The sequence below is a fragment of the Protopterus annectens genome, chromosome 10.part0, assembly GCF_019279795.1.
Source record: "Protopterus annectens isolate FY-2018-M chromosome 10.part0, PAN1.0, whole genome shotgun sequence".
Lineage (NCBI taxonomy): Eukaryota > Metazoa > Chordata > Ceratodontiformes > Protopteridae > Protopterus > Protopterus annectens.
In genome coordinates, this window is record NC_056744.1 from 638,274,320 (window position 1) to 638,298,450 (window position 24,131).

The 24,131-nt window shown below is 44.8% G+C and overlaps 1 protein-coding gene across 1 annotated transcript in view; it reads right to left on the reverse strand.

The window, feature by feature from the left end:
• NDC1 (NDC1 transmembrane nucleoporin) overlaps nucleotides 1-24,131 on the reverse strand; it is a 2,145,343-nt gene that overhangs the window by 815,106 nt on the left and 1,306,106 nt on the right. Inside the window, exon 12 of the mRNA XM_044085460.1 lies at nucleotides 19,223-19,498. Within this exon, the coding sequence (XP_043941395.1) occupies nucleotides 19,223-19,498 (276 nt within the window). The remainder of the gene's footprint in view (nucleotides 1-19,222; nucleotides 19,499-24,131) is intronic.

Here is a 24,131-nt window from a genome sequence, read left to right on the forward strand (position 1 = left end):
CCACCAGTAAAAAGTAAATATCAATACCGTAGAAAGGGGTGAGTAATAGACAGACAGAGGAGAGAGAGATATAGACACAAGGGGGCTGGAGGGAAGGAAACTAGGACTGCAACAGTGAATACACTCGAACATCTACATTTATGGTAAGTGTACACAACTGTACTATGTTCTTCATGTTTCACTGTTGCAGTCATCACACTTGGGTAGATTCCAAATCTGAAGAAGGGTGGAGGCAGTCAAGAAGAGTTGGCGCTTGCTAGTACGCCTTGCAGGACTGTTGTTGCAAAACCCGCCCTGGATTTGAAAAAGATAGGCAGGTGGTAATGCTTGGTGAAGGTGTGTACAGAACTCCAGGTAGCAGCTTCCAGGATGTCCCTGGTAGGGACTCCCCTGAGGAATGCGGTAGAGGTAGAAGTTGCTCTAGTGGAAATGTGCTCTGACCCACTGAGGAGTTGGTTTCTCATGATGCTTGTAGCAGAAATGGATGCAGTTTGCTATCCATTTGGAAATTGTTTGTTTAGAAATGGCCTTGCCCTCTGCCCCTAGTGCAAAGCTGACTAGTAACAGGTCAGATTTCCTTAAGTGCTTAGTCCTACCAAGGCAGAATCTGAGCTGTCTGTGCATGTCCAAGGAGTGAAGGATCCTTTCCCCTTTATTTTGAGGATTAGGGAAGAAGGCTGGCAAATGGATAGATTGGTTAAGAGAGACACTGGATACCACTTTAGGCAAAAAGGAAGGGTTAGCCAAGAGGGAAACCCTGTCAGCATGGAAAATAATGAAGGGTTCCACAGCCATGAGTGCTTGTAGCTCAGACACACTTCTAGCTGAAGTGATGGTCAGAATCAAGGCTGTTTTACAAGAGAGGAATTTTAACTCTGCTGACGCTGCAGGCTCAAAGAAGGGAAGCATGAGCTTTTCCAGTACAAAGTTAAGGTCCCAAGCAGGGGTGGGTGCTCTCCTTGGCAGCCTTCAGTTGTTTGCCCCTCTCAGAAACTGTTTGATAACAGGGTGAGAGAAGAGAGGTGGCTCGGTGCTGTAATGCGCTGAAATGGCAGAGGCATGGATCTAAATGGAGGACGACGACAGGCCTCTGTGGAGTAGATCTACTAAATAATCCAGCATTTGAGGCAGGGAGGGGAGATTTGTGTCTTCTCCCTCAGACTGAATCCCGGAGCAGTACCTTTTCCACTTATCAGCATAGGATTTCCTTGTACTGGGTCCTCTGGCTTCATGAATGACATCCATCACCTGCTTGCTTAGGCTGGTTACTGGGGGAGAATTCAAGGAATAAGCCAGGCTGCAAGATTTAAGGTTTGCAGATGCAAGATCAGTCCCCCCTGCTGAGAGAGTAGGGCTGGGTTCTGGTGTAGGTGCCAGGGTGGCACCGGTGACAGGCTGTGCAGGAGTGGGTACCACTGCTGGCGTGGCCAATCTGGGGCAATCAGAATTGTCCTTAGTCTGTCCTGTCTTATCTTGAACAATACTTTTGAGAGAAGGGGCAGAGGGGGAAAGGTATAGATTGAGAGATTTACCGACTGGAAGGCTAGGGCATCCACTTTCCATGCCCTGCTGTGAGGAGTCCTGGTGCAGAATTTATTGAGCTGGTGACTGCAGGGGGAGGCAAACAGATCCACCTCTGGGATCCCCCATTTCTGAACCAGAAGGATGAAATTGCTGGGCTCTAATTGCCACTTGTGTGGGTCTAGGAGATTTCTGCTTAAGTCGTCTGCCAGTGAATTTTGTTTGCCTGGCAGGAACTGAGCTTGCAGATGGACCTGCATGTCCAAGGCAGTGTTTCACTGGGCCATGGCTAGTCTGCAAAGTGGGTAGGAGTGGGTTCCCCCCTGCTTGTTGATGCACCACATAATTGTGGTGTTGTCTGTTTTTATTAGCAGGTGTCCTGGTGAGAGTAGGGATCTCAAAGCTGTCAGAGCGTGCTGCACAGATACCATCTTTTTTTGGTTGATGTGCAGATGAATTTGATTTGGGCTCCAGTGGCCATGAATACACTTGCCGTCCATGTGTGCCTCCCCCAGGCATAGTCTGATGTGCCTGTGGTTAGGGTCTGGGCGCCGTGGGGTTGAGTAAAGGGCAGTCCTTTGTTGTGGTTGCATGCTGCTGCCCACCAAAGAAACTCTGTCCTTAGTGTATGATAAGAATGACTGTTTCCAGGTCCTGAGAATGTTAGCACCAAGGACTTTTTTAAGTATCATTGAAGTTTCCTCATATGCAGTCTGGCATATGGAATTAGTAGGATGCATGAGGCCATGAACCTTAGAGCCTGCAGGATTTTCCTTGCAGATAGCTGGGTTCTGGTGGCCATTTGAGTAAAATAGTTTGTCAGATAGGCTTGTTTTTCTGGAGTGAGGAATGCCATCTGGGATGCTGTGTCCACGCTTGCTCCCAGGAATACAATCTTTTGACTGGGGACAAGTTTTGATTTCTTCACACTGAATTTGGATATTTCTCTGTCTGCAGTAACCAATGGCTGGTGCTAGGCATTTTGTGAATACTCTGGGAGCAGTGGATAAGCCAAAGGGAAGTGCAGAGAACCGATAATGCTTAGATCCTGCCCTGAAGCGTAGACATTTCCTACATGAGTCCCTTATAGGGATGTGCAAATAGGCTTCTTTTAAGTCTAGGGTGACTTCATCCTTGGCTAGCATAGGTAGAAGCTGCTGCAGGGTGAGCATTTTGAATTTTGGTACCACCAGGAAGGTGTTGAGAATAGAAAGATCTAGGATTGGGTGCCAAGTGTCTTCTTTTCTGGGTACCAGGAAGAGTCTGGAGTAGAATCCTTGACCTGTCTGTTCCGTAGGAACAGGTTGAATTGCCTTTATAGAGAGCAGGGATTGAACTTGGTTTTGTGCCTCTGTTCACTGGTTTGGAGGAAGGTCTGGGAACCCTTTTGGGGTTGGCAGTGAGTGGAAGTAAATCCAGTTTTTTGCATGAAGGGCAAATTTTCCTCCTAGGGGCACAAGCAGTTGGGCATAGGTGTTGGAGTGGAGGTGAGAAGTCATTGGGAATTCTTTCCGTAAGGGGGGTGGCTTAGCACTCCCTGCTTTGGAGGTGGAGGCACTCCATTGCTTAGATCTCTGTATACCCTGAGACTGTAGTCTGGGTGGTCCGTTACCCCTGGGTCTGGTTTGAGACGGCCTTGATGGGGCTGGAAAGGACCAATGTTTCGAGGGGCAATGCCTACTGAATCTAGGAGGCAGTACTTGCAAGAATTCTTTAACTGTCTGCATAGATTTAGCTTTTTCTTCCATCTTAAGAACCTCTTCTGCTTTGGTGCCAAACAGTGTGTCCTTGTGCAAAGGAGCGTCTATAACTTTGATTTGACATGGTCTGGCAAGGTCTGTTCCTTAAGCCAAGCATGCCTTCTCAGTACAGAACCAGTGACTGCTACCCTGGAAGATGCTTCTAGGGCATCAAAACCACACTGCAATGTATGCTTGCTGACTTGGCTTGCAGAATGCATAAGCTCTTGCAATTCTTTGTTTTCTGCACAGTCTGTAAAGGTTGCTATTTTCTGCTTAATAAGCTCCATAATATGTTGTTGGTACTTCAGCATGTGTAACTGACAATTCAGAGCCCTAATGGTGAGAGTTGCAGAGGTATATACTTTCTTACCCCATCTGTCCAAAGCTCTGGAACATCTGTCCGAAGGGATGGGATTCTTAGCTGTAGCAGCTTTGATACATTTAGGCCCCTGGGAAATGGTCTCTGGATCAGCAGTAGGATTTTTGAAAAGGAATTTGTGAGACTCGGGTACTCTTGTAGTACCTGTCTGGTTCCCTAGAAACACGGAGTAAAGTATCAGGAGTAAGGCTTGATTCCATAAAGACATCATCAACAACTTCCAGGAATGGGGATATTGCTAAAGGCTTATGTTGTGGCAATTCTAGAAATTGTCCGAGTCTCTTTTTGGACTAAGGATAGTCTTGACATTCCCAATGGAAATGCTCTCAAAGTATGCAAGGTTTCACCAAAAGAAAGGTCCTCTGGAAGAAAGGCAGAGGGAATGGATTCCTCTGCATTAGAATCCTCATAAGCAGATAAGGGCATGTCTTCATAATCAGATACCTCAGTCTCGTTGTACTCTTGGTCTGTTGAAGCTGCAGGGGACTGGTCTCTCTTTCTCTTAGCAGGGGAAGGCTGGCTTCCCCTAATCAGCATAATAAGGTCTTCTGCCATATGTTGCGGCAAGGAAGCAGGTGCATGGGCTTTGGTCGTCGTTTTCTAGGCGTAGCGCATACTCTTTGGCCTTAGAAACTCGGTAGTTTTAGTCAGAACTGAAGACGCAAAAGAGGTCGTCGGTTTGTGTCGAACATTGGCAGTGTGAAGAACTTCCTCAGAAGCCAGTGCCTGCTCAGCGGCTCCAGACCCATCCAAGGTAGAGATATCCGCAGGTGCCATAGTCGAATAGTCTTGCGGCATACCGGACTCCAAATGGGTCTCGGTAGAGGCCTGCGAATCCGTAAAAGCGGGCATCAGGGGCTGCGAAAGCGCCTGAGTACAGGCGAACTGGCGACTAGCTTAACGGAAGCGTCGGCGGCTGTTTTGGACCTGTGCGGTCTGTCTCTGTCTTTATCTTTACGTTTTTTTGGAATATCAGTAGTCAGACGGCTTACTGAAGCCATTTCGGAATATGGAGATCAAGAACGAAAGTATCTAGCGACAATAAGGGCCCGACGACGAATGGTTCGGGCATTGAACAAGTCACAAAACTGACAGCGAGGTACGTCGTTATCTAGGCCTAAACAGGTGACGTAGTAAGAATGAAAATCTCTGTGTGGTATTTGCTTTCCACAGGCAAGACAATTGTTAACTTTTTCTGAGATCGGTAAGAGCAAGAGAAAAGGATCCCCAACGGGGTAATTAGCTTTAGAAGACTTCAGGAGGATTCAATTCGTAAACTAAAAACTCAGGTAGCAGCCGACCGGCACTCGTCTGAACTGCTTCTGCTTTGGGCTCCTCGGCAAGAAAGACTGATGTAATGGTGAGGGCTGCAATACCCCTGACATCAGTCATGGAGCAACAGCAACCGACACAGAAATACTAAGTCTCTGGTATTCGGGCCGACTGAGGGCTACCTGCAGGCAGATAACCCAAGTGTGATGACTGCAACAGTGAAACATGAAGAACATCAGCTACAATCATTCCCCTGCATGAGGGAGGACCCTCCACAGACCCAGGAAATTACAGACCCATATGTCTAACCAGCCTTATATGCAAAGCCATGGAAATACTTATAATGCAACTAATCAATAAGGACATACGGAACCTTCAAACACCGGACCCACCTCAGTTCGGATTTGTTAAGGGCAGGTCATGCTTACTCAACACAGTGGAAAAGGTCACCAAAGCAATGGATGAAAGCAAAACATATTGCATATCTCGACCTGGCCAAAGCTTTTGACAATCCCCCCTTGAGGCATGGTAGTAAAACTAAATAAGCTGGGAATAAACCCCTATGTCACCCATTGGATTATTAACTGGCTCACAGATAAGATGCAGATAATCAAAATTGGGAAAGTTACCTCCACAAAAACACCTGTCACCAGTGGAGTCCCTCAGGGTTCTGTGCTGGGACCTCTTCTGTTCAGCATTTCCTTCTCTGAGGGGTTAAGAAAGAAGTACAAATGGCAAACTCTTGAGCACAAACTATTTTTATAGTGGTAGTATTCTTTAGGTTCTAGGTCTTAAACCAAATTTTATAAGTCACAGTAAACAGTAACCATTACGTTTGTAAAATTTTGTAAACAACTTATAATATCTCAGCAACCACGCAAGTTACACACATTGTCAGCAGCATTTTATTAATCTAGTGAGAGCTTTCATATGAGGCGAAGGAGTTCTGTCTGTGTTACTTGATCGTTGAGATATTTAGAAAAATGTGAAAATGATATCTATGTAAAATAATATCATAAAAAACAACAGTTAATATCTATTTACCTGCAACAGACAGATCAAATATTAACGCAGTTGAGTTTGCCACTGTGTCAACTTTAAGATAAAATCTTTTAAAACCTTGTACATAGCATGGTTTTGGAATTTTTGATGCAAATATGAAAAAGCAATATTTGATACCAACAGGTGTCAGTAGGAGGAAACTGTAAATGCACCTGGAAGCGTCACTTGGATGTAATGACTAAACAAAAGGATTGGTCTGGTGATGCCATTATCTCCTTTTACTCAGCCAGCATTAGGCCAGTCATTGAATATAATGCCCCCTTTGGCATGCATCTGTCCAGACAACAACCTGGTCTGTGACATTAACAGGACTTGTTGGCAGGACAGATGCGTGTCCCAGAGACTCCCCATCTGTGGGATAGACTCTCTTTCCATGTCAAGCAGAGTACCTCTTTACCCCTTTTTAAGTGCAACCTGGATAACTGGATGGGAAATAGAAAATACATCCCTGGGATTCCACCCGTGTCCCTGCTGGACAGGGGCATCGGGTGCTGACTTGTCTATACATAGGCTAAACTCTTGGCTAGGCTTACAAGGGCCTCAGGGCCAATAGCCTAGTAACTTCCTATGATCCTATGGAGTGCCCACAGAGATGCATTGTCATTATACTTTGTATCCTACAGACTGCTATGAGGTGAACTGTGTCTGGCATACAGTACATCCAAATACTGATGAAATGCAGATCAGCAAGTCAAGTGGCAGGAGAAATACTTTGTCTAGGGATCTAAACCTCTTCTGAAACATCAAAAGAATGGTTTGGAGGGACACATATATCTTTTAGAGGATACCACTGCTCTGGACCAGACTCCACATCCACATAAAACAAAGTTCACCCTTGTCCATGTTCAAAAGCAACTTGGATCTATGGAATGGAAACTAACTTTATCCCAGAACTACCCCCCTTACTACTAATGGACAGAGGTAGCTCCTAAATGCTTTATCCTAAGCATGGGTTCCCCCTGAAATTATCTATGGTATGATCCCAGATAGTTATATATTACTCCTGATGAGGCTAACTACTATGGAATAGTTAAGACCAATTTCTAACCAAATGGGATAGGTTAATTTGAGCACAAAAAGGGAAACTGGCTAGGTTCATAAATGTATACTAGGCTAATGTCCACTATGGCCCTTATACACCTAGCTGTGCAACCCAAACATGACCCACAAATTTGATTTATGTAGGTGGTGATTTACTGACTGGCTCTGTTCATCAGAGACATAGGAACCAGATTAGAGGTGAATTTCCAATTATCCATCCATTAGTTCAAGTTGTGCTTAGAAAGGGATATGGTGGAAAAAGAAGTTATGTACCTACCATAACCTTCCATGTTAGTTGTCTTCTTCTCGCCTTCTTTCTTGCTGGTTGGGTTCGGAGCCTATCCTCGGCTCCGACTCGGCCATCTTCAAAAGCTCGAGAGCTGTTTACTGGCTCGAGGCCTCCCCATATCCCATGATGCCTGGCACTAGATACCCACATCTCATTTGGTAAGTCTAACTGTAGACATAAAAAGGAAGGAATCCTATCCTATAATGCAAAAACCCTACCAGAGAGGCTACTAGGCAGAGAGGAATAGCCAGAGAAGACTCAGCCAGTGAAAAATCATAAAGAACTCTTCTCGGTCTACCAGGATAGGGGGATGGAGGGTGGGACGCAAGAAAGAAGGCGAGAAGACAACTAACATGGAACGTCATGGTAGGCACATAACTTCTTTATGTTAAGTTGTCTATCTCGTCTTCATTCTTGCTGGTTGGGACAGCGTCCCTAGTACCTAAAATCCTGGGTGGCTCATCGGAACAAACTCTTCAGATCAGTGGAACCAAAATCAGCTCTGCTCCTGGAAACCACATCCAACTTATAATATGAAATGAAAGTATGTAGGTTGGCCCACGTAGCAGCAGCACAAATAGATTCCATGGGCAACCTAGCCTGAAAGGCCACAGAAGTGGCTAAAGCTCTGGTGGAGTGACCTTTTGGTTTAACAGGCAATTCTTTATTCCTCAGTTGATAGATGAATGTGATGATAGTAGTCAACCACCTGGATAAGTTACTTTTGAAACTGGAAGACCTTGTTTACCCTCAGCATAGGAAAGGAAAAGCTGGTCCGATTTTCTGATGTCCTTAGTTCTATGCAAATAAAAGCGTAGTTGCCTGTGAACATCTAACTGATGCAATTTATATTCCGCCCTGTTGGAGTGGTTGGGAAAAAACACAGGAAGGTCAATGGACTGATTCAAGTTATTCTCAGAAGAGACCTTAGGAAGGATTAGTCCTGAGAGCAAACCTGTCATTGTGGAACACTAGGCACGGAGGACGGGTACAAAGAGCCTAAAGATTCGAAACTCTTCTGGCTGAAGTAATTGCTACCAGAAAGAGGGGTTTCCAAGATAAAAACTTCAAAGAACAAGATGCTGCAGGTTCGAAGGGGGGCAAAATTAGAGAAGCTAGAATCAAGTTTAGATCCCACGGAGGTGGAGGATCTCTCACTGGGTGCCTGAGCAGAGTGGTCCCTTTGAGAAAGGCTTTACATAGCTTATGAGACATATTATTTTCTGACAGGCCAATGTGAAAATTTGAAATTGCAGCTAACTGAACTCTAATTGTAGCGGAAGCGGACCCAGCATGAAAGAGTTCTGCAAGAAATTCCAAAATGGGGTGTACAGGGGCTGAAAAGGGGTCTATACTCTTAGCCTCTGCCCAGGAAGAAAAACGTTTCGTCTTACTAGCATAGGTTTTTCTAGTCGTAGACTTGAGCGATGATAAAATAATTTCGTGCACAGAGGGGGAGATATCAGGAAGCCTGGCTAAAGTTGGAAGTGGAGCAACCAAGCAGTGAGCTGGAGAGATTGCAGGGATTGGTGCAGCCCGCCCAATTGATGGATCAGAAGGTCTGGAACTGGGTCCACAGTCCAAGGCTGCTCGAGAAGATGATGATGCAGGAATGGGAACCATATTTGTCGAGGCCAGTACGGAGCAATGAGAATCATTTTGCAGCCCAATACGGTAGCTTTCTGTATTAGCTTCGGGATTAGGGGAAAGGGAGGGAACGCATACAGAAGTCCCTGAGGCCAATCGTGGACTAGAGCGTCTCTAGGGGAATGTCCGGGAAGTGGAAGGAGAGAGAAGAAATTGCTGCACTTGCTGTTGAAGGGGGTGGCAAAATGGTCGCAGCAAGGTTGGCCCCATTTGCGGAAGATTTGGTCCACCACTACCCGATTCAGAGACCACTCGTGAGGCATGAGAATTGCTCTGCTCAGCCTGTCTGCTATGACGCTGGATCTCCCAAGGATGTGAGTTGCGATCAGAAACCATTGGGAAGAGATCGCCCACTGCCAGAGTCTGAGTGCTTCTCGACATAGGGGGTAGGACCTGGTTCCGCCCTACTTGTTGATGTACCACACTACTGACATATTGTTCGTTTGAATTGCAATGGTCCCGGTAGGAAGAGAGTCCTGAAGAGCTTGCAACGCTAAAAGCACGGCCCTCATCTCCAAGACGTTTATATGCAGATGGTACTCGTGAGGTTGTCAGGTGCCTTGGACTGTTCTGCCCTCATAATGCCCCCCCACCAGATCAAGGAGGCATCTGTGGTCACCGTAGCAACTGGAGGGGGGAGTACAAATAATCTGCCCTGGGGCAGTGATGTGGAGACCATCCACCACGCAAGGTGCTTTTTGCATGCTTCTGTGATCATAACCATGTGAGACATGGGAAGCTGCTGGAAGGACCATTGGGTGAAAAGAAGCCACTGGAGAATCCTCATGTGAAAACGAGCTAGAGGAACAAGTATGATCGCTGCTGCCATGAGACCCAGAGTTTGGAGGACGAACCTGGCTTGAATTCTTTTGCATCCTAATAAGACCTGCACATGTTGGCGAATGACCAACACCCTGTCTGGTGGAAGGCTGGCTGACATGTCTTTAGTATTTAAATTTGCGCCTATAAAGGTGATAGACTGACAGGGCGACAATGCAGATTTTTCTAAATTTATTGTGATACCTAGTCTGGAGCAAGTCTGGATAGTGTAGTCTCTGGCTCGCAGAAGGTGATGCCTGGTGGTAGCAGTGAGGAGCCAGTCATCTAGATATGGAAACACCTGGAATCCTTGCCGTCTCAGGTGAGCGGTAACTACTGCCATACATTTGGTGAACATCCTGGGGGCTGTAGTGAGACCAAAGGGCAGAGCTCTGAACTGATAATGGCTGGCTCCCAGCCAGAAGCGAGGAATCTTCTGGAGCGTCTGTCCATTTTGATGTGGTAGTACGCATCCTGAAGATCTATACAGCACATCCAATTGTCCTGACCCAGAAAGAGTAAAATGGACTGTAGCGTGACCATCCGAAACGTCATTCTTTGTACAGACCTGTTTAGTCTGCTGAGATCCAGAATGGGTCTCCAGTCCCCTGTCTTTTTTGGTACCAAAAAGAACCTTGAGTAAATTCCGGAACCTTGCTGGTCTGCTGGATGGCCCTTTTTCTTAGCAGTTTTGAAACTTCTTGAACTGCTTGATCCCTTAGATTGGGTGGAACATCTGGAAGGGACTTATTTAAAAATAAAGGAGTGTGAACAAATGGAATTCTGTAGCCTCCGGATATAACAGACTGTACCCATTTGTCTTGTTATGTCTTGCCAGGCTCTTGGGTACAGCGATAATCTTCCCCCGACTGCCTCCAGAGGTGGGCAGCCGGGCAACCCTTCAGGGATGCTGGAAAGGCTTGTCAGAGAAGGATTCTCTGCTGCCCTGGTTTTGCGGACCCCCTCTGCCACGAGGGCGGCGTCTGTTATTGTTCCCTCCTCTGCCCCTGGATGGTAACTCACCACGTGCATCTGGCAAGGCTCCCTGGGATTTCCAGAACCACATCTTTCCACTCTTCTGACCCTTGGGATATGGTCTGGAAGGAGTGGAAAAATGGACTCCCACGGCAGAGAGAGTCTTGCCTTCCTGCTCACACCTGGTAAGGGTGTCCTTCACCTGTGATCCAAAAAGAGAGGAACCATTCAAAGGGGGTGTTGGTGAAAGTCACTCTGAAAGGTTTTGCAAAGTTACATAGCCGCATCCAAGCGTGCCTCCTTAGGGCAACGCCTGTGCCCGCGGCTCTACTCGCACCATTGGCTGCATAAGAAATGAGCCTCATGGAGGAGTTCACCACTGAATTAAGAGTCGCCAGTTGGGAGGCTGGCTTAGCCTGGGCCCCCACAGCTGATGGTTCTTGGAGGGTATCTCCAAGCTCTTTAAGGAGATCTCTTTGAAGACAGGTAAAGTGGCACAAATAATTCAGAGACCTCATGGAAAAGGTCGCTGAAGAAAACATCCGCTTCCCATATCTGTCCATCGTCCTGGACTCCTTGTTAGGGGGATGGACAGATGAAGAAGTTTCAGCCAACTCCTTCTTTGTGGCCGGCACTACCACCATGGCATCAACGGGAACACCTTTGGTCAAAAACTGTTTATCCTGTGGTGCAGTTATAAATTTAGCGGGTCTTCTGGGGGTCGGTTCCACTGCGTCTGGAGCAGACCAAGCCTTCAGAGCCACCACAGACCTCAGTGGGTCGAAAGGTGGAGACACCCAGGAGGTGGAAGGTCAGGATCCAAACGCATCTAGGAATACAGACTCATCCTCGGAAGGGCTCAGGGTAGTCCAGTTTTCCTTCTGCCTAAGCATCTCAAGGATGTCTGAGGAGGAGACATCTTCAGAGGGGGATCTCGGGGACCCTTCCTAATCCTCTAAGTCGGTATCTGATGTGACAGACTCAGGGGAGTTAACATGCTTCCTCTTGCATTTCCTCTTAAGAGGTGGCTCCTCTGAATGATCAGGGGAGGCCTCGGAAGAAGATACACCCAAAGGGGTGCCCTGGAACACTGGTTCCCAATGCTTGGGGTCTGGAGGAGGGGCAGAGGCAGACGCAGGCACCATAGAGGGAGGAGCCGATGGGGATGATCGTGGGGCTGACTCAGGGGCCAGCACACTCCTCATGACCTCAAAGGCATCCCTGCTTGGATGCTGATAAGGCTCCGGTTCCGAAGAGATCGGAATCCCTCTCCGCACTGAGGGGGAAGTCTCCAAAGCCGATGTAGGAGCCGAGCTCACCTGCGCCAAAGCTCCGAGGGGGAGAACGGGGTCGGACAAGGGTCCGATGCCACTCGCCCCCTCAGAGCCGACGAGGGAGTCTCGGTGCCCAGATCCCTCCAAGGACGGTACCAAGGAAGTGATCGGAGCAGACGATGGAACTGAAGGAGAAGGTATCGGTGCCGACGGTTCCACGACTCGAACCCCAACGAACTCCGGCTCCGAACTCAAGGGAGGAGTCGGAGGAGGAATAACTGCAGATATGGACGGAGCCGACCCCTGATGAGGGAGGCTGGACAACATTTTTGCTAGGGCCTGCAATTTCAACAGCCTACTGACCACTCTCTCCATGTCGTGATCTGAAAGCCTTGATGACCGAGAAGAGTGAGAGGACCGATGACTGCGCTCCGACTGGAGCAGAGGAGACCTCGGAGCCGAGCGTATCAACTCCAGGGAGGGAGACCTAGATCTCTTTTGACTCCGTGACGGCTCCGAAGAAGTGCATGTCGGAACCGACTGGGAGGCAGGCACATCGGTTCCAGCCGGAACCGAGGCAGAAGGAGTAGCTTCACCCAACGACGGCTCCGAACTGGTAGCTGAAGATTTAGGTGGATTGGAGGACTTTACGGGCTGAACATCAGCCAGTGAATTCTCGGGCTTAAGTAAACCTCGTAGGTTTAACTTATTCCTATGCTCCTGCAGGACTCTTGGGCTGAAAGCATGGCAAACCGAACAAGAGTCCTGCAGGTGCACAGCGCCCAGACAACAGACACAAGAAGTGTGACCATCTGTCAGAGACATCTTCTGACAGCATGAGTCACACTTCTTGAATCCGGACACCTTGGTATCCTTGGACATACCTAAGGAAGGAACACCAAACATAATACACAAAAATTTTAGGATATAATAACTATCACACACACAAAGTTACCACACCCAAAAAACAGCCAAGAAATAGACACAATATCCTATGCTACCAACAAATAAGACTAAATTAGGTAAATACTAAATTTTTTTTTTTTTAAAAGGAAAAAAAAAAAAAAAGGTCTAACAAACGGCTACTTAAGGAAGAGAGTGAGGAGGGGAAGGGAAAACTCTCCAACTAAAACAAGTTTTCTGAAGGGGGGGGGGTTCAGGTAAGAAAAAATATAGGTACAACAAAGATATCCTAAGAAAGACTAACTACAACTAACAAACTACACTAAAACCCTAATAGTTTTTATCAAAAAAACAGATAAAACAATGAAAATATACGACCTGAGCCAGTAAGACAACCTCGCAGCAGAAGCGGCAAACGAGATCTGGGTATCTAGCGCCAGGCATCACGGGATATGGGGAGGCCTCGAGCCAGTAAACAGCTCTCGAGCTTTTGAAGATGGCCGAGTCGGAGCCGAGGATCGGCTCCGAACCCAACCAGCAAGAATGAAGGCGAGATAGACAACTTAACATCTCTAGTTCACATAGATGGCCAGCTTGTTCCAGAGAATGGCAATTCTCTGAGAAACATCTCTCTTTCCAACATGTCCAATTTAATATTGCAAGCAAAATTAAGGTATTTTAATCTAGTAGTTCTGATGCGGTTTTGTGGATGTGCACAAAGGCTAATCAAAAAAGGTTCAGGGATGTCCTGTATGCCACACACAAATCATTTCTCAGAAGTCTGTATGATACAGAGTAAAGAGAGAGAACGTTCAAGCAATCAGCATCAGGCATTGTGTTTACTCCCTCTACTCTTTTTGTAAGGAACCTTTTGAATATTCCAATTGCTCTGTGTGTCTGGTCAGGTACATACCAAAGGGGGCATTATACTCTATGATGGGTCTGATGAGAGTCGAGTATAGTGGTATGATGACCTCTATGGACCTAGATGCCATGCCCTTGCTTATAAGCTGAACACAGAATGATTTTCTTATTGTCTAGACACATGCTGATCGAAGGCTAGGTTACCATCTATACAAATTCTCAGATCCCTGACTAATGAATCAACTTTTAAGGGTGATTTACTGATTACGTAGTTACCTGGGATGTACACTTTCCAGAAAGTAATAAAATACATTTCTTGGTATTGAGTTTTAGGCCATGGCTTTGGCACCACACATTTGTCTGTACTAGACCTTCTTGAAGCATGGGGGGATTTAGTGACTACTCCCAGTCTGTATGCATCTGGGAACTTGGTCAGCCAAATGCATTTCACATTGGCTTTGACATCTGAGAAATAGATGCCAAAGAGGAGTGTGCCCAGGACAGAGCCCTGGGGAGGACTCCACTGGTGACCAGCCTCTTTGTGGAGGTGGCCTCACTGATTCTAACCTCCTGGGTCTTTATCAGTGACCCAGCTGGCTATCCAGCCTGTTATAAAGAAATTTATACCTAGTTCCCCAAGTTTGTTGGCAATGACTGAGTGAAGTACTGTATCAAATGTTTTAACCATCTCTAGGTGGGTAGAATGTACAGCTTCCCCTATCCATTGCCTTAGTGACCTTTTTAAAGAAGTCCACTAGATTCAGTAAGCATGACTTTTCTTTGACAAAGCCAAAATGGGATGGGGATCCAATGTCTGAAAGACTGCTATGTCCTTAATGATAATTTCAGTGATACTTCATTCCATGGCTTTGCAAATAAGACTAGTCAGACTAATGGGTCTGTAGTTTCCAGGATCTGTTGAAGGTCCTCCCTTATGAAGGAGATGACCATCGGAGTCCTCCATGCACTGGGTGCAAAGCCTGTCTTTAGACTGTAGTTCAATAATGACTCCAGGGAGTCCTGGTAAGTCATATTTGAGACTATTAAGGAAGCATCCTGGATGCTCATTGAGGCAGACTTCTTGGCTTTAGTAAGTGCAGCCAGTACATGCTCCCTGGTTATAGCTGGAGGGGTCATGTGTGAAAGTATTTTTGATGGGATGGTTGGGGGTGAGAGGGGTAAAGATGAAACTGAATATGTCCACTAACAGGCTTGCTATCTCGCCAGACTCTGTGAATGTGGCACCATTAACCACCAGTTCAGCACATTGCTGTGTGCTGCCCTTGAGGTTTCTGACATTCCTGTAGAAGGCATAATGGTTAGCTTTCATAAGGGATGGTATCTTAACCTTAAAGTGGGCTTTGTTTGACCTAATTAGCCCTCTTAGTTGCCTATTTACTTTGATGAGAAAGTTTCTATTTTATGTGAATGACCCTGATTTTTGCCATATATTTTTTTCTTTTGGTTGTATATCCTGTTTAACTTGGGATGCCACAAGGGTGATTTGTTTCTAGGGTTAGTCCCGGGCTTATTTCTGGTAGGTACAGGAGCCTCTATGCAGCCAGTGACATGGTTGTATAGAGTTTCTGACAGCAATTCAGCATAGGCTGCTGTGTTATCTGGGTTTGGAGGGGCACTGAATTTTGACAATCCATCACTTAATAAAACACAGTTTGCCTTGGACTAGGTCCTATTACTGGTTTTAATGGGATTACAGGGTTGATTTTGATGGAGAAGGTTTTATGCCAAGACCTTACTTACCAGGGAGGATGAGACATTGGGGGGTGGGGAATGCTGCATTCTCACATATTTGCAAGCACAATGTTGGAGGCTCTAGTGGGTGTATTCACTATTTGGTCAAGGATGTTTGCATTTATGAAGTCCAGGAATCTCTGTGCCTGTAGATTTGAGATTGTATAGGATTCCCAATCTAAAGAAGGGTAATTAAAAAGTCTGCAATGAATACGGTGTTAGGGTGGATGGTAAGTGTCTCCAGTAGGTCCAAGCATGCATTGTGAGCTTCTTAAGACATGGAGGGTGACCTACAGCTGGCTAGGATACGATACAGGATTTTGTCTATCGTAATCTGCATGTGGAGACCTCCCATCACATCATCCTGTCTGACCACCCTACATGTAGGCTTGTTATTTGTGTATATTGAGACACCGCCTCCTTTAGCCCTTTTCTGTGCAGCTACTAGTCTAACAATGTGGATGGCACTGAAACCTTGCACTGCCAGGGTACTCTCTGTCACCTGAAACCATGTCTTGGTGACTGCACCAATGTCTATATTCTAATGTGAGGCGGGACTGGAGGGAGTGTAGTTTGTCGTTTTGGGTCCTGGCATTGAGCATAAACACCTTAAGATTCAGAACAGTTGATTTTATGTTGGTAGGTTTGTCAATTTAGCATTGCCTAAAAAGGCACTATGGGTCTGGATAAAGTTTTTGTCAGTATTTGAAAGTCTAGAGGGTAGAGGTGTAGACCACACTTGGCAAAGCAGCATGGTCTGTTAACCACATCCTCCCAGGCAGACGAATATCGGATCTCCTTAGAATGACACCAGGATGACACCTAGTTGCTGAAATCAAGCATTTTTTGCCCATACTGAGGCATCATCCTCAGTGATGGTAATATGCTTCTCAATGCTAGACACATACCATCCTGAGACACAGTCTGAAAGTTCCATAATGTCGCTCTTTCTATAGCTCAGGGAGATGCATCTCAGGTCATTTACACCCACACAGACTATGATGGAATCATATTGGTACCTGTGGCGTAATGACTTGAGTGCATGCGGGGCTTGGAGGAGTCTAGCTCGGGATAAGCAACTAACACTTATCTTCTCCTTGTTCAGCCTGGTTAGAGGGGCATCAGTATATCTTACATTGGAGTTCCCTATGACGACAGTCCTGGAAAGTGTGTCTGCTTGCCTTAGGGGCTTAGTATTCGGGGCTCCACTGAGCATGACAATGTGTGTGGTGTTAGGTGCTGTTTTTTTCTGAGTGTCTTTGGGCTTGCTGAGCCATAGCTTTGACAAGAGGTGACCTAGGCAATCTTTGTTTAGGAAGATTGCTTTTAAGTGCCTCAGCATATGTTATAGTATGAGTGTGTTGTGTACTACATGAGGTGGGTGTTGTGCATGTGGTTTTGACAACTTGATGTGAACCTGTACGTGAGAGTTTAACCTCCAGTGTCACTCTGTAACTATACCTTTCACATACCATATCTGTTCTTTAAGGATTAAGTGGTTGTCAGTAAATACGAGACAACTGTTACATTGTCTCAAGATGCCCATTGTCCACCAAGTTGGCTGCAGAGAAGTTAGTAAATTGCATATCCATATTGTCCAGTCCTTTGACTTGTGAGCTTCACGGGATGGTTTAGTGGAGTTAGGTGGCTATTAAGGGTGCTTTATCTGAGCAGATTACGCTAAATAGTACAAAATTCTACTAACTTTAATGCTTACACAATACCAAACTCAACTAAATCTGTAGGTATTGCCACATGACTTAACTAGCTATTCTAAACTTGTTGGAGCACAATGTATTTGTAGTATATTGCTGCTTTACAGGGTACAGTTATGAACCATTCTTTGTGTTTGCTGCTGTACAGGGCACTGCTAACCCATGCAAACATGCAAAATATCTAGCAGCACAGAAAAAAACAGAAAAGTAACTAATGAGCCCTCTGGCTAATAAAATGACTACACTATGTACGAGTCATTTTGTGTACTTCCCAACTTAGACCAGGCAAACACCACCTGCCACAAAAAAATCACAGTAGAAGAGATCCACAAGTGCAATGCTACCACAAACCACTTAAAAGAACTAGCTGAAAATACCATGCTGAATGCAATTTCAAGACAGTCTTACAGCAGTAACAGTGTGAGGAACAGCATTAAAAAAAAATGATGTAACAAGCTCATAAAAATCAAGAAACAGTAGCGATCGCTCAAAATAACTTGTGTGATTTAGCAATCAAAAGAACTTAACTTTGCCTGGATGGCACTGCCTACAAATAAAACACTATCTGAATTGCAGGCTAGGCTTTGCTGAGCTCTTAGAAACTGAACAGGAGACAATATGTAGTAAAGGAGGTTTACTCAAGAGCAATACTGGTTTGCTGGGTGGGCACTCGGTATCATGGATCTATGGAAAACAATGGGTTGGAAGAGTACAACAGTCTATAGCAATGAAAAAGGAGAGGGAGGGACTTTGGAAATCAGATTATCATAACGGGTGGAGGCCAAATACATTGCCTTCTTATAAAACACAACCAGCAATAAAGGTGTTATGCTTGGGGACAGAAACGGGCAAGCTACAGAGGCATACAATCAAATAAAGGCAACATAGGAGCTCTTTCAGAAACTTTAGATTAATGAGTTAGTGGGGTGATGGTGCAGACACAGAATGCAACTTTAAGCAGCTAAAAGACAAGCAGGCTATAAAAAGACTGAAGCATAAACTGGAACAGAGACTATTCTCTCACTATTGATCTATTACAGTTTAAGGCACCAGACTATGCAGAAATTTACCAGTAACACTGTTTATGGAAAAATGCAATAATAAATAGCTAAGGCTCAAAATCTCGTAGGACTGCCACAGCTCTGCCATCACTGTGAATGAAACCACGGGACTATGAGCCAGCAGGGTTTAAAATACAAACTGATGACCTTTTAATTCTACTTGTAGAAACAGAAGTGTGGAACAACACAGAAAAACAATCTTCCCTCAGATGGTAATAGACAAGACTAAGCTCCCAAAACTTTAAAAACGCAAACAGATGGAACAGAGCAGGAAGGTACAAAGTATTACCACAAAGGTCACCAAGTACAACTCAAATATTTTAGCAGAATTGAAATAATTAAAATAATTTAATTCTTTCTTTTTCCTTTGTTTTAAAAAAGCTAGTTACTCACAATTCCACATCTCTCCAAGTATTGAATAAAAGTCTAGACCTAAAACGGCCTGCAAGGACAGCAAGCCTAGTACTCATCTATGAACCTATAAAGTAAACTTTACTCAGTGCATTAGTATTTAGGCATGTGCAACAGAAGGATAAAAGGAATGGAAATGATTAACAGTTACTGCCAGGTTAAGTCATTCAAGATCCTATCCTGTAGCAATCTGTATACATTGATGAGCTTGGCACATATTTCAATATGATACCAATGTGAAGATCAAGTTCCTCAAAAGTCTAGTGCCTTTAACAGAGAACATACTTGTGAGAAGCATCACAGCAGAAGTTCAGAACTAATTTTCACAAACAATACCACTAAAGCTGTTGCTAAACTCTAGTCTTCCTTCATCCACTCTCAAAAAAGTATTTATGAATTCTATTTTATATATATGCTTTGCTGAAGCAGTGAAAAGGAGACTCTGAACTATATAAAGTAAATGCATTAAAATTATCTTCAAAATAAGGTAATTACCAGTATATGGACTGGAACCTGATGTCCACAGTTTTGGTCCTCTTCTCATAACATGGGGACTCTGCACTGACCCATACCAAGGAGAGCTGGGGTCTACCACTCCAACCATAGTATTCATTGGTGGTGAGCTGAAGGGACTTCCTAAGTCTGGTGTGAAAGGAGCAGCCATTTTAAATGGTAGTGTTTTGACAAGCGACGGGATTGGTGTTTGGGGAGTGGTCTTTTGTAGTTGGGTGACCACTTGCTGGCCAGCAGGTTCTTCAGTTATCGAGGTTCCTAAAATAAAGAAAAGTTTAAAACAACATTTTAACACAGATTTTCAAGATGATCCTGGACCAATATATCTCACTTAAGTTAAATAAACTAGTACTCACCATATTAGCAACAGATGAAAAGTCTTCTCAAGTTACTACTAAATGATAGGATTATCTCTTTTTCCATTTAAGCTTCAATAACATTCAACATAAATCACAAAATAAATATAACATCCTCATAACAACTTGCACTGCAGCATCTACTAAGCAACATGAAATTAGATAATTCATACATTTTCAACTGTTTTATTGCAACTTTAAGCTAACCACACAGCTTTTTCAAAGAAAAAAAATCTCATCTACCACCGCCTCTCTTAATATAACTCAAGAATTTATTCCCCCACCTCTTTCTTGTGAGGACCTGAATAAGAAGCACCATAAGTTAAAAAAAAATCTTTTTTGTTGAAAAAAAAAAGTTTGCTGAAACCAACTTTCCAAGTAGTTTGCTGAGCCAGCACTATAAAAAGAAATGTAGCAACAAACAGGACTTTGACAGGGGACATACCATCACAACAGAAATACTACTCACACTGGCTGCCACTCAAATAAGTAAATATTGTTTGAAGGATTTCTTTTGGCAAATGCAGTTTGATAAAACATTACTCATCACCCTGCCAGGATCTCAGAGATGACCCTCCCCCCTTCCTGGAGCGATATACTTAAAATTCATAACACCTATTAATGGTAAAACTTCACTGGCCACACCATTTTTTTTTGTATCCCCTTTATCTTAATCTGGCAAGGAATGTACCCTTTTTATCAGCATCAGGAAACAACCTTTCTAGAAGTCTAATTAAAAGTTTAAAAAAAGTTAAAAAAAAACTTTATTCGCTCAGGTCGGGCATTTCTCACCATAGAGTGTAGTATTTGATATATTTGACTATTCAGGCCATCCTTTCTGGGTAAGAGTTGAGAAGAATTCCAGGCAGTAAAACAAACGATGTAAGCCTCTCTTGAAAGATAAAGCTAAAGAAAGTTAAGAAAAACAAAGCAAGGGATTGGAGTTCAACATAAACAGATTATGTACTATTAAAATACGATATTGTACAAGTACATTAAAATAATAAAGCAAAAATTATAAATCCAGACTCACTGATCACCTCTAAAAGCTAAGTCAAAAAGGAAGATCTTAAGGGCAATTTTAAAGTGGAGATAAGTGAAACACTCTGAGCCACTGTGGTAGAGTAGCTGCGGAGCCTGATAAGCAAAAATGAACAAACCTGCTGCTTCCACGAAAGCTTGGGTGAGCAACAGCAGACAATAAATGCTTTCAAGTAAAAGGGACTCAAAAGACATGTAGAAAAAGAAAAGAAAAAAAAAACACCAAGACTTTAAAGATAAGAAATTTGATAGACATCCATTGCAATTTCTACAGTAATGGGACAACACAGTGGTAATATGCAAAGATAAGCAACCATTCTGCAAAGTTTTGCAAAAGTGTAATCAATTAATCTACATTTTGGAAAGCCCAATGTAAAGGGCATTACAACAGTGAAGGAAAGAGACATCCAAAAGCAAAAAATATCCACAGCAGAATCTTCTTGAGGTTCAAGTGTCTAATTCTGGCTACGTTCCTTAGAAGAAGCCATGATGACAATGACAGATGACACACCCTCTCCTTAAATGTCAGCCAGTTATTCAGGATACTGCTAAGATCAAGTAATGTATCTTATACTGTATAGATAAAGAATAAATGACAAAATTAGCTAAACACAGGAATCATGCATAGTTAGGGATTTGAATTAGTATTGGCCAAGAATGGATAGCTTCAATGCTATCCACTAAAGAATCAAACCACATCATGTATCCATAATGGAAGGCAAAAACAGTTGTAGATTATACATTCACAGATATTACAAGACTAGAGTCATATGACCATGTCCTCTTTCCTAGTACCCTCCCTCAGCCACACCTCTCCTTTCCAAGACAGGCATACCAGTCAATCCCATAAGAAATTTGTGGATACCCATTCAGTCATCTAGGTTATGTTTAATGGAAGACAGAGTGCCACACTGTTTAAACATTTAGGGAAGTTTAATCCAGAGGTTTGGAAGGCACTGGGTTATAAATGTGTTCCAACATCATGTTTCAGTTATCTCTTGGTAAAGATTTAGGCTCCTGTATCTAGGATTGTTGGAGCCAATGGACTTGCAGAGGTGATATCAGTTGTGGGAAGATAGTTTCCTCTGATCCAAGAAAAAATCCTGTAATTTTAAAAACTAAGACTGGCAAGTAAGGCAACCAGTGACCAGGACAGCTGAAGTACAAGTTTTCCACAATCCAGTGAAGCATCATTCTACTGTCTAAGGCACTGAGAATGGGGTTCTTGGTTGCGGCCACACTGGATTCCTTGCTAAGATCTATGGACAACATTGCTGGATCTGCAACATATTTGCATTTCCAAAATGGCTGTATATAGATTAACGTCTTGCTTTCAGCTATCCCAGTGTAGGGAAAAAAACTGAAAGACAAGGGCCAGAACTCTCACCTTCAGTAAATTCAGTTACAGCCTAGTAAGTAAAGAGGCTGAAAGAAAAGCAACTAGAAAAGGTGAAGAGAAAACATTGACTAGGAAGAATCCTGCAGCTGTTCAGCAAAAAGCACTTGAAGACCCAGCTTTAGGGCAAGACACTGCTTCCAGTAATATGGAGAAAAAATAAGTCAAATATACTCCGAGCTGATTAAAATAAACAAAACACTGAAAGTGTATATCAACTCAGTTAAAAGGCTGTAAAAAATGGAAAAAACTTTAAACAGCTATTCAGAAGAGCTGATAATCAGAGACAGAAATGAAGAAAAGGCTGTCTTGTCTGAGTGAGACTATTCAAGAAGAGAATTTTTAAAACAAAACATTGTAGAATTGGAGGACAAAACACATTTTGCTGTACCCAAAGAAAATAGAAGGAACAGACCGTATTAATTTTATGAAGGCACAAATAAGCAGCTGGACTGGTACTCTATAGCAAAAAGCATTAATTAAAAGGGCACACCATCTATATGCCCCAAACCTGGCCATAAGAAAGCAGCCACAACTTGCATTAGTAAAGATGCAAACCTACCAGCAGAAAGAGTTCATCCTGACAAAACTGCAGCAAAAAGGCAAAGTATTAAAAGCTGGAGACAGCAGAGTGTTTATGGAAAATGATTATTCACTATACACCAGACAGAACAGAAACATTTACTCTAGCAATTAGGGAATGTCAAGAGGCATGTACAAGATTTCAAACTGCTATATCTAACTGTCTTCAGAATATTTTTTTTCCTGGAGGATCATACATTTTTTGATGCAGAATAGGGGGAAATCTAAAATTCTGTCCAACAAAAAGTGAGCCATCAAGCAGAAGGAGACTCTGCTTCACATTCTTCTGATAATATAATTCAGCGACCTCACAGAGAAGGTGGCTGAAGCGAACACCCGCTTCCCCAGTCGGTCCATCGTCCAAGACTCCTTGTCTGGAGGATGGACCGAGGAACTCTCCTGGGCCAGTTCCCTTTTGGTGGCGGTCGCCACCAACATGGCATCTACCGGGGCTCCCTTGCTCCAACATGACTTATCTGAAGGGGGGCTGAGGATTTTGTCAGGCCTCTTTGGGATGGGCTCCACAGTATCCGGTTCCTTCCAAGCCCTGGTAGTGATCAGGTCTACCATGGGGTCGGCGGGAGGGGACACCCAAGAGGTAGATGGGCCTGCGTCAAATGCCTCCAGAAACACATTCTAGTCAGAGGAAGGTTTTGGGGCTAACCACCCCCCTCTGATCCAAAGCATCTCCAATGATGTCTCCGAAGGAGACGTCTTCGGGGGGTGACCTTGGGGAACCTTCCCCTTCCTCCAAGTCTGTGTCTTCTGTCAAGGACTCAAGTGAGTTCAAGTGCCTCCTTTTGCACTTGCGTTTGTGAGGGACCTCTTCGGGGGGGGGGGGCTGTCCGAGGAGGCCTCACCAACTACATCCTGTTCCGGCAAGGAAACAATCTCGGACGTTTGCGCAGGCTGTCCCTGGGACCGGGTGATGGAAGGTAGACCCGTCTGAGAGGGAGTGCAGGGTGGAGCCGAAGCCGGGGGCCTGGAGTCCCTCAACAATATCCTCTCCACAACATCGAACGCCGAGAGAGAGCTGCTCCCTATTGGATCCGAGAGCAGACCCTCCCTCGGATCCGACGTGCGGATCGGGGCCGGCGCAGAGGCGGTCTGATCCATAGGGCCAGCATGCTCCGACCGCAACGGAGCAGAAGTCATACTGACACCTTCGGATCCAAAGCTCAGCTCTCGGCTCCGAGAGCTCGGATCCGAAGAAAAGGGACCCGATGGACTCGAGGGCGGCATCGGAGCCGAAGTACCAGAGACTATCGGCGCCGATGCTGCCCGGCTCCAACGCTACATGGCTGCGAAGGCTCCGAGCCCCGATAGTGGGTCGGAGAAGGAGCGATCGGGGCAAAACAGGGGGTCGAGCTCCCCTCGCCCCAGGCAGGAGCACTCCCATCTGCATCTGGGCCTGGAGGAACATACGCATCATCCGGTCCAAGTCTGCGTCGAGATGCTACAGGTAGACCTCGATGAGGCCACCGAGGCGGGCCGGGAATGCCGCCTCGATGACCTC